The sequence below is a fragment of the Columba livia genome, chromosome 3, assembly GCF_036013475.1.
Source record: "Columba livia isolate bColLiv1 breed racing homer chromosome 3, bColLiv1.pat.W.v2, whole genome shotgun sequence".
NCBI lineage: Eukaryota > Metazoa > Chordata > Aves > Columbiformes > Columbidae > Columba > Columba livia.
In genome coordinates, this window is record NC_088604.1 from 87,165,928 (window position 1) to 87,176,482 (window position 10,555).

Consider the following 10,555-nt stretch of genomic DNA (forward strand, 5'->3'; position numbering starts at 1 on the left):
GGGGACGGAGCCGGCGGGGAGCGCGCGTGCGCCGCGCGCCGTCACGGCGAACCTTCCCCCGGAGAACTGCAACTCCCGGCGTGCCCCGCGCGGGGACGCGCTCCCAGGAGCCGGCGGGGCGGGGCCCAGGGTCGGGCGGGAGGCGCCGGTGCCGCCACTGCCAGTGCCGGTGGCGGTGCCGGTTGGGACATGTCGCGGGGCCGGGAGCGCGTGGTGGCCCTGGTGGACATGGACTGCTTCTTCATGCAAGTGGAGCAGCGCCTCGACCCGCAGCTGCGCGGCCGCCCCTGCGCCGTGGTGCAGTACAAAGAGTGGCAGGGCGGCGGGTAGGTGCCGGCGGCGTCCCCGGCCGCGGTCCCTTCCACCCGCGGCCGCGTCCTCCCTGCAGCCGCCGCCCGTGTCTTTGCAGGATCATCGCGGTGAGCTACGAGGCGCGCGCCTTCGGCGTGACCCGCGGGATGTGGGCGTCGGAGGCGCGGGCGCTGTGCCCCGAGCTGGCGCTGGCGCGGGTGCCCCAGGCGCGGGGCAAGGCTGACCTCACCCGGTGAGTGGGGCCGGCGGATGCGGGGTGGCGGGGTCGCCTTTGCGCGGCGTGGCGCCTGAAGGCTGTGCCCGCCGCCCGGCAGGTACCGGGAGGCCAGCACGGAGGTGATGCAGGTGCTGTCGCGCTTCGCCGCCATCGAGCGGGCCAGCATCGACGAGGCGTACCTGGACCTGACGGGCAGCGCGCGGGAGCGGCTGCGGGCGCTGCGGGGGCGCCCCTTGGCGGCCGCCCTGCTGCCCACCACCTTCGTGCAGGGGCTGCCCGACGAGCCCGGTCCCCAGCCCGGCGGGAAGGGTACGCACCGGACCGGTGACCCGCGGCGCTTCGGCCTCTTTGCGTGCCGCGGCGCGAACGGCTTTTGCTTGGGGCCACACAAGGCGGTGCTGCTCCCCCTGTGCCGTCCCTCCCCCGCCCCATCGCTCTTGCTCCCTGTGCATCAACAGATGGTGGGGTGCTGTGTGTCCACCAAAATGAAAGCGCGGTAAATGGGATCTCCGTTTTCCCCGCTGAATGGCTTTTAGGGTGCCTGCTTTTCATCCTGGCTGTCGGCATGCAGATAGAGCATCATGTGTCTGTTTCCCGTGGCTCCCTGATGCTGCCGGTTCCTTTGCTGGGCTCAGCAAGAAATGCCAACGTTGATCCCCTTTGCGTCCCCTTTCCAGAGGAGCTGCGGCAACGTGGCTTGCAGGAGTGGCTGGCGTCCTTGTCTTTTGATAACCCCGACTGTCCTGACCTGCAGCTCACCATGGGTGCAGTAATTGTGGAAGAAATGAGGGTGGCTGTGGAAGCAGCCACTGGATTCAGGTGTTCAGCTGGGATTTCACACAATAAGGTATGTGTGCAATACATCAGCTTGACTTCTTCTGAGTAGCAGAATCAGAACGTGCTGTAGATGGTCTTCCACTTACTCTTCTATGTCCTATGCAAGATGAGCTGAGCAGGGAATGCAGCCATATGTGAGCACACTTTCAAGGAAATTAGAGGACATCTGGGAAGGGGAAGAAATCTTTTCCCAGAGATGTGACTTATGCAGTCAGTGTTTAATTCATTTACTGTCTGGGTTCCTGGTGTACTCTAAGAAGTTAGCTCACTAGGAAGAGAAAGGTTTCAAGTCCCTGAAGAGAGTTTTCTTCAGGGAAAAAAAAAAAGAGCTTAAAACAGATCACCACCACCCCAAGTTTTAGGCAATGGTGGCTGTAGCCAGGAAATAGATTTTTACTGACAAAAATTTCCAGCGTCTTGGAGAAAATAAAATACTAGTTTGGTGGCGTTGAGGTGAGTTGAGTTGTTTTTCGTCTTTGTGGTCAGTCAGTCTTTACCCCCCTGTTTGCTATATTTTGGGTGATGCTCAGCCAGCTGCTGAGAGCAGCCACAGGAGCACTTCGTGCATGACAGCAGCTGCAGAAACAAACGGACTTTGATGCTGCAGCTATACAGGGTTTCCTGCTGGGTGAAATGCAGAGTGTTTTACTGAGAGCACCTAGCACTTATTTCAACCTTTGCAGAAAAGATTGGTACCTATAGAGCACTATAGTGTGTTCTGCACAGCCATATGTAGGCTTCTGATGTGGTAATCTATGCATTTTGCTTGCTAGTATAGATATACAGTTCTTCAGAGATAGCACAGTACATCATCATTTCCTTGCTTCTTTTAAAACAAAGAAATAAGAATGCTCGCATAGAAACTTAATGGAAGCTGGGAGAAGCTGTAGGGATAGCAGGAATGTTCTCTGTTATTATTGGTTAAAGAGAGCAAAAAAGCAAGTTGAACATCCCTTTCACTGGAAATTTCTGTACCAGTGATCTTCCTCAGCTGTCCCTGCATCACGGTCTGCTCAAGGTGATCCTGTGCAGAACTAGCTCCAGTACCTGTGTATTGCTGGTAATAGTCTCAGTTGTTTCTGCAGCAGTCTAAGATGAAATGTGTCTCCCTTAGCATCCGTTTAGTCTTTATCCTATTTCTATTTTGCTCAGAGCCTGCATTTTTGAAGTCATAACTGTACAGATGAGCCCCTTTTGCAAAGAACAAAACAGGTAGTAGGTGCTCTCAGCAAACCACTCTGCATTTCACCCAGCAGGAAACCCTGTATAGCTGCAGCATCAAAGTCCATTTGCTTCTGCAGCTGCTGTCATGCACGAAGTGCTCCTGTGGCTGCTCTCAGCAGCTGGCTGAGCATCACCCAAAATATAGCAAACAGGGGAGTAAAGACTGACTGACCACAAAGAGGAAAAGCAACCTGACTCACCTCAGTGCACCAAACCGGTATTCTTCCTCCAAGTCACTGGGAACTAAAAACCATTCTCTTGCTACAGCCACTGTTGCCTAAAACTCAAGGTTACCTGATTTGAGCTCTATTTTTTCCTGAAGAAAACTCTCCTGGGGGACTTTTCTTCCTAGTGAGCTAACTTGTTCAGAGTCCACCGGGAACCCAGCTGATAAATGAGACTAAATAAATGAGACAACAGCATGGTTTTATCAAGAACCACTTGTGCCCAACTCATTTATGTGACCCCTTGACAGTGTGAGTGGCCTAATGTACACAGGAAACTGCAGATGTGAGGTATTTACCTTAAGGTTTCTAATGCACCTCACTCTGAGTGGCATAAGCCGAAGATGAAACCCTAGCAAAACACGACGTGACTGAGGTTGTCTGAAAGGTGTGTGTCTAGCTGAAGAAAACATTATGGTTTTCCATAATAATTTTGCTCAGTGACTTACACTGAAATTGGGATGTTTAGAGTGGGATCCTGGGGGGTCTCTCTGAGATGCACTTAAAGCCAGTATTTTCAAGGAAGCCTATAGAGAGGGAACAATTGTAGGTATTCAGGTGATGCTAAGCACAGATGGGGCTAAGGGCCCAGGCTGTGAGAGTTCTGGGTGGTGAAACTGGAGATGAAAACTCTGGGCTTACAAAAGCCTGGAAACAGACTGAAATCACTAAGCAGTGCTTCTTATGCTCCTCACTGACTGTTTTAGTGGTTTATAGGAAAAAAGCAACCAGCAGGCTTTTTGGCTAAGTCACAGTAAGTTAAGATGTAGCCTGGAGTTACTTGTGGCCAAGCAGCAGGATGAGTCAGTAATGTGAGTGCTCTGGTAGAAATAGCCAGTCCTGTTTCAGCATGTACGAACTGGGGAAGGTGTCAGAAAAAGTAAATTATTTCTCCCTGTGAAATCAGTGATTGGTTGAGCTTGCAGCACTTGACTTTATGAACAGTGCGGATAAATTTAGAAAAGTCTCCAGTGAAAGAAGAACAACAATAACTAGACATCTGGAAAATGACTAGATATGAAAAGTTGAAGGAAAGGTATCTACTTTATGTAGAAAAGAGTGGGAATGCATGTAAGCCTGTAAAACGGGCTGTTAATAAAGATCATAGCTTAACAGGCAGGAAGGAAATTTTCCTTAGTTATAGGAGGTAAAGCAGTGAAAGAGGGAATTATTAGATTTGTTTAAAAAAAGAACAAAACACACAGCTAAATTTATTTCAGGCTGGTCTGTGTATTCTTGATACTGTAGATTAGAGTGGGAGGGGAAGCTATATAGCAGATAGGCTAGAGAATCCCTTCCAGGCCAGCATTTCTGTATTTTGCAGATTCGCTTTTGCAGCTTTATCCTGCTGTGGACCTCCCAGAGAGAAGATTAAAATAGTGACATTGAGAAAAAGCAAGACAAACACAGAAGATGAAGGAGCAAGACATAGTGAGAGAAGTAGCCTGGGGAGGATTACAGGAAGCTCTAGCATGCTTGCCTGATGAAAACTAATCCAACCAGAGCAGGTGATAGACCCAGATCCCCCAAGCTGCCTGGAGCAGGAGTCCATCCAATTGCAGAACCAGAAGTCTGGAAGCAGCAGTGCTTTCAGAGCACCCAGCCAGTTTGTGCCAGGTCCCAAGGTGGGTGGTACCTGGGGGCAAGCAATGGTGCAACCTGCATGTCCTTTCTTGCAGCTATTCCAAAGGCAGCCTTTAGAGGTGATACAGCAGGAGCTGTTAGGTTGAGCCACAATAGAGCCGGTGCAGAGTTTGTAATAACGGGTTTCCACTCTCCTCTGTGTTACAGACACTGGCAAAACTGGCCTGTGGGTTAAACAAGCCCAACCGCCAGACACTCATATCTTCACGATTTGTCCCGCAGCTCTTCAGCCAACTGCCCGTCAGCAACATGTAAGTACTGGGGAGCTGCCAGCTTTTGTGCAGCTTGGGGCTCAGGCTGAGCTGCTCTGTGGCAAGAGCACATATTTGAAGTGCTGGTGTTGTGCTTCTGCAATCCAGATTTTTATCAGGAAGAGAGCCCTGTTTGTCTTTGTTGTTGTGGTACTTGCTTCTCTTGGTTTGTCATCATTGCTTGTGTGAGCAGAACTAAAGTGACTTGGGGGTAGGAAACTGCTCCTGGCCAACTCAGCAGAGAGCAATTTGATGCTAATTGATAGCAGCCAACAAAGGCTTTCAACTCCATAGCTCATCAATGCTTGCAAGAAAGGGAGAGGAAGTCCTGCCAGTAATCCCTCACAGCTGTGAGTGGCAGTTCAGGGGGAGCTGCAGCCTGCCGGTGAAGGGACCCCCACGGAAGAGGCCACTAACATCCTCTGGGCAGCCCTTCCCTCAGTAGAGCTGTGCTCAGGATGACCGCTGGGGTCCGCAGGTGTAAGCTGGAGCAACTGTGGGGAAGGAGGCTGTAGCGGTGCCCCAGCATGAGCGACAGAGCTGTGTTCTCAGAGAGCAGATGTGCTTTGGTTTTGAACATCTGCACTGTGCCCAAGTACTTTCCCTGGTGTGAGGAAGAGTTGCCAGCACCTTTGCTCCAGAGGAATCAAACCCTGGTCCTCCTTTCATCTTGGGATGAGGAGATAGGTGGAGAATGGTCCTGTCTGTGTAGGAGGAAGCAGGGAGCCTGTGAGCCATTTTTCAGAGCATGGCTTGAGATCAAGATGGAGCTGAGGGAGATGCACTGAAACTTGGTGAGCCAAGGAGCAGTTCCCACTGCAACTCCTATGTGCCTTACCACAAGCAAAAGAGCTATTATGTACCACCAAGTGCTCCCTGTTGTCCTACTATTTTCTGACTGCTTCTAGCACTCCTGAACTAGGGGGAGCTGCTGCATAAAGATGTGGCATAATCTCCATGTGATACTTCATTTGTGTTCTCTATTTTTCTTTCTCTGCTGTAGCCGTAACCTGGGAGGCAAGCTTGGCACTGCCATCACAGACATCCTGGGAGTGGAATACATCGGGGAGCTGACCCGGTTCAGTGAGACAGAGCTCCAGACTCACTTTGGAGACAAAACTGGGTAATGATAAACCACTCACCACAACTTGGCTCTTGTCAGGAAGTAAGACTTCCTTTTGGTCACAGGTTGTTCTGCTGTGATTAGGATGGCTGGAAGGTAAAACTTGAGTGACATCTTTGAGAAGCATTGGTCTGGCAGGCCCACAAACAGGTTTCCAGTCTTGTCTGCTCCCAGGCACCCTCCACAGGATAATATTTTGCCTGTCAGCCAGCTCCTCTGCCTTCCTCCACAGCGTGTAAAGATGGGCCAAGCCGTGGAAGGGCTCCCTGCAGGCTTGGAAGCAGGCAGGCCTAACAGCCTCATTACAGAGGAAATTATAAGGCTAGACTGGAGCCTGAAACACCACTTCTGGGCCCGGGGCAGCGTCTGAGGTGCCCTGCAGACTGCTGAACTCTTGCCACTTCAGGAGAAGAGGCAGAGGAGTTGTGCTGACAGGCAGTTGTGGCCTGAAGGAAGCCTGCCTGTTCAGCTGCGGCTGCAACTGCAGAGCTGGGGATGAGAGGCAGAGTCACAGCGTGCACAGAGCTGAAAGCATGGCTCAGCAGAAGGCTGACTTGCTGCCCAGCGATGCCAGCCTGTCTGTGGCTGCCTTCACCTCCTGCTTCCTCTGTGGCTTTCAGGTCTTGGCTGTATGACTTGTGCCGAGGAATTGAAGATGAACCTGTCAAAAACCGGTACCTGCCTCAGTCCATTGGCTGCAGCAAGAACTTCCCTGGGAGGACAGCCCTGGCCACACAAAAGGAGGTAAAAGAAGCCTACACCTAGCACAAGGCTTGGCCTTTCCACTGAAGAGAATACTATAAGCTGAGACTAGCTTGCAAAACTGCTGATTTTTTGTGCCATGGTGTCCTAAAATTCAGCCTAGGGGCTCAGTGCAAGGAGGTGATTTGGGGAAACTGGGGAAATCCCTGTTTGACAGAAATGCATTGACAAACTCCTGCACAAAGAGGTCCAACCTTGGTGTAATTTCCATGAGGGAAACTGTGGGCTTGTGTTGTTGAAAAGGTATTCATGATGCCAAGATTCAGGTTGCTAAAAAGAAGGTAGCTAACCCAAAGAAAGAGGGAGAGTGCACCTTACCTGTTAGCTTGGGAGAGCTTCCCACAGAGCTGTAGGGAGACACCAAGAGAGATCCAGGGCAAGGGGCCCAGATTACTTGGCAAAATCTAACACTAATGCTGCAGGACCTGTGTGGTATCTACAGTGCTCTCCCTCCAGTGTTGAATCCTCACCTGGGCCAATTTCTCCAGGAGTACTCCAGACATGAGGCCTTGTGATAGTCTGTGTCCGTTCCAGTCTGATCCCTCTCCAGCATTGCCCCATGCACAGTGTTGCTCTGGGCTGGGGGCAGTGCTGGGACCAGAGGCCCAACCTGTCTGTTACCACTGTCTTGTCCAGGTGCAACACTGGCTCCTGCAGCTGGCCTTGGAGCTGGAATCCAGACTGATCAAGGACAGGAGCCAGGTAAGGAGGGGGGTGGCAGGGGGACAGCCTTTTCCCTGCTGGCTTTCAGGAAACCACACAGCATGTTTGCACTGAGAGCTGTTTGCAGGAGGCTGAGGGTGGTGTGTGGTTGGGAAGAAAATCTGCTCGCCCTGAGATGTGTGCCTATGTGTTGAGGTGCCCCAAAAAAGAGGTGTGCAGGAGCCTGGCCAGGAAGGATGGTTTTGCCCCAGAACATGGCAGGGCTAAGGAAGGTCTTTGTCCCATGCTTTAGGATGCAGGGACCTGAAAGCCACCACACCATCTCTCTTGCAAGCCCTTTGCTGATGTAGCTCTGCCTGTGCTGTGGGCTGTGAGAGGAAGCGATATGCTCAAATCCAGATAGCAGACTGCAGACCAGGGTGAGGTTTATCTGCAAGCTTCATCACTGCAGGGAGTGCACAAAAAGGTGCACAGCTGTCTTTTGAGGAAAATAAGGACTAACTGCTTTCCATCCTGCATGGCACAAGTACTTGCTGTCCTGTATGTCATCCCCTGGAGAACAGGCCAGGCAGGACAAGCTGCCACTTGTCACATAGCATCATTGGGAGGTGGTAGCTGATAGCACAAGATTCTGGGCAGCAAGGCCATTTCCTTGGCTCTTCCTGCTGGTGTTGTTTGAAACACAACTACCTCTTCTCCCTACAGAACCACCGAGTGGCCAAGCAGCTGATGGTGGTCATCCGCATGGAGGGAGACACCCGGGTGTCACGCCATTGTGCTCTGACGCGCTATGATGCCCAGAAGATTTGCAATGACGCCTTTGCCCTCATCCAAACCTGCAACATGGCTGGGGCTCACCAGGCAGCCTGGTGAGTGCAGAAGGGCTGTTTGTATGATGGTTGGGGGTTGCTCTGCTGCAGGGGGTGCAGGATGAGCTGGGGACCTTACAGAAAGGAATGATAGTATTATGCTGACTGGTGGGAAAAGCCACCTTGCTCCACATCTGGCCAGACCCTTCTCAATTCTATACTTGGAGCTGATTGCTACTGGCAGGGGGGTGTCCAGCTGGAGCGAGGCAGTCCTTGCCTTCCTGGGCTGGAGAAACTAGGGACGCCTTGTTCTCCTCCCCTAAGGACAAACGTGCTTTTTGGGAGGAGGCCATTGGGGCAGGAAGGATCACTAAGGTGCGCAAGCTCCTGTACTCAATGTTACTTCCTTCCTCCTGCTCTGCAGTGAGGCTGAGGCATAGCTAAGGCATGGAGGTCCTGTCTGTTAGGCTCTGACAAGGCTGCTGCTCCCCTAAGGCCCTCTCACCTTGCCTGGGATTCTCATAGTAGCTCCAGCCTGTGGTGGACTGAAAGTCCAGGCTGGCAGCTGGCTGCCCCTGCTCCAGTGCCCATTCCTTTGGGAAATGCTGTTCTGCAAAGAGGTTTTCTGCTCTGCCGAATGCAGCCTGCTGTGTCGGTGAGACTGTTCTGGAGATAACAATATTAACATTTTGTCAGAGGAAGCATCTCTCTCATCCCTTGCCAGATACCCAGAGTGCAATTCCCCTATCTGTGAACATTTTATGTTGCTTAAAGTGTTACCTTGAAAGACTTCTTGCTTCCCAGGCTGGTGTCTGAGTTGATGTTGGTCTGTCCTTTGCAGGTCTCCACCGCTCATATCGGTGCTTCTCTCAGCAAACAAGTTCTCAGAGCCTGCCACGCTCCTCTCTGCAGGCATCGCCACCTTCCTGACGAGTGATGCCCAGCCTGATGGCACTGCCACTGCCAGCCAAAACAGCACACCTTCTAAGAGGCCCAGGGTCAAGTTCTTCAGGAGTCCAAGCAAAGAGCTTAGGCAGAAGCCAGCTAACGCTATTGAGTCATTCTTCCAAAAGGCGGCAGAAAGGCAGCAGTCACAGACAGTGGCAGCAACCAGCCTACCTGCCGCTACTGCTGCAGAGCCACCTGTGCCCAGCTCACCAGAGCACCAAGGGACAGATGGCGTTGGACTTGGCTCTGTGCAGCGTGACCTGGAATCCCCTGTGAAGCAGAGTCCTAGAGGTGGGAGCCCTACTTCTCCTTACAAGAGGCTTCCCTGTGAAAAGTCGCTGTCTGATGCTATGCAAACACCTTCAACTCCACCCAGCTCCATGACGTTTCTGAAATTAGAGCCAGCTATGGAGGGAAGTGACCAGAATTTACCACCCTCTCCAGAGCTTGCCCTGCTCCCTCCTGCCTCACCAGGGGACCAGCAGCACTGTGAGAAGTGTGGCCAGCTCGTGCTGGTGTGGGAGTTCCCGGAGCACATGGACTACCACTTTGCTCTGGAGCTGCAAAGCTCCTTCCTAGAGCCCAGTGCTCCCACAGCTTCAGCACCAGCTCCCAGGTCTCCTGCCAAGGCAAAGAACAAGCCCAAGACTCCAGCAGGATCTAGTGCAAAATGCCCCAGAGAAGGTGTGACAAGAACTTTAGACTTTTTCTTTAAGCGTTTACCTCCTTAACTCCCAGCCATGCTAGGAGTTTTTAGATAATCAGTGTTTTTTAAAGAATCAGTGTTTTTAAATACATTCAAAAGTTTTTATACTGCCTGTCAGGTTTTAATGCAGAAAAAAACAAATAAATTATCTCTACCCCAAGTCTAAGAAGAACTGGAAGTCTTGAATTGCATGTGATGCTGGATGTACTCTGTTTAGCTGCTGGCAGCGAGCCTGCCTCTGCCTGCTTGATGCTACCAGCAGCTGCTTCGTACTCTCGCCTGTAGCTCCTGCCATGGATATTTCTATAGCATATAGTAATTCTGTTCCTACAGCTTTCTGTTTCTGCTGTAAAAATGGGCAGTGTATCATGCTTTTTATGTATGTGGCTTATCCAAGGGAATCTCCAGCCAAGTCTGGGCTTGAACCCCTATCCAGTCACTTAGTAGGAAGACTTCATCTCATGGTGGTTCTCCTCTGGCTGCAGCTGCAGGCCTTGCCCTTACTGTATAACTTATAAGCCCTGTGGTTCCTTCTCCCCTCTCTACCTGGTAGACACTGATTTTTATCCCCCCCTTGGCCTCAAGGTTTTCGTTAAAGACAGCCTGGCACTTCCCTCTGTGTAGCAGGCCTTAGCTTGATGCTTATCACCAGCTCTGGAGTGCGTGGGAAAAGCTGCTCCTGTCAAATGAGATCTGAGGAAGCTGGAGCTGCAGCGGCATGCTTGTTGGTGGGATTATTGAAATTGCAACACTAGTTCCTGATAATTGCCATTGATACATAAACAGTCCACTGCTAGAGTCTTTCGAGAAGGGATGTCACACAGCGCTCTGTGAA

The 10,555-nt window shown here is 51.7% G+C and overlaps 1 protein-coding gene across 1 annotated transcript; it reads left to right on the top strand.

Moving 5' to 3' along the window:
• Window positions 1–105: 105 nt before the first annotated feature.
• Window positions 106–9,880, top strand: POLH (DNA polymerase eta). The gene is made up of 10 exons (XM_065058051.1): window positions 106–326; window positions 410–544; window positions 627–838; window positions 1,207–1,376; window positions 4,606–4,709; window positions 5,713–5,832; window positions 6,453–6,576; window positions 7,231–7,296; window positions 7,963–8,126; window positions 8,908–9,880. The coding sequence occupies exons 1-10, from the start codon at window positions 190–192 to the stop codon at window positions 9,743–9,745; spliced, it is 2,070 nt and encodes a 689-aa protein (XP_064914123.1). The 5' UTR covers window positions 106–189; the 3' UTR covers window positions 9,746–9,880.
• The last annotated feature ends 675 nt before the right edge of the window (window positions 9,881–10,555 follow it).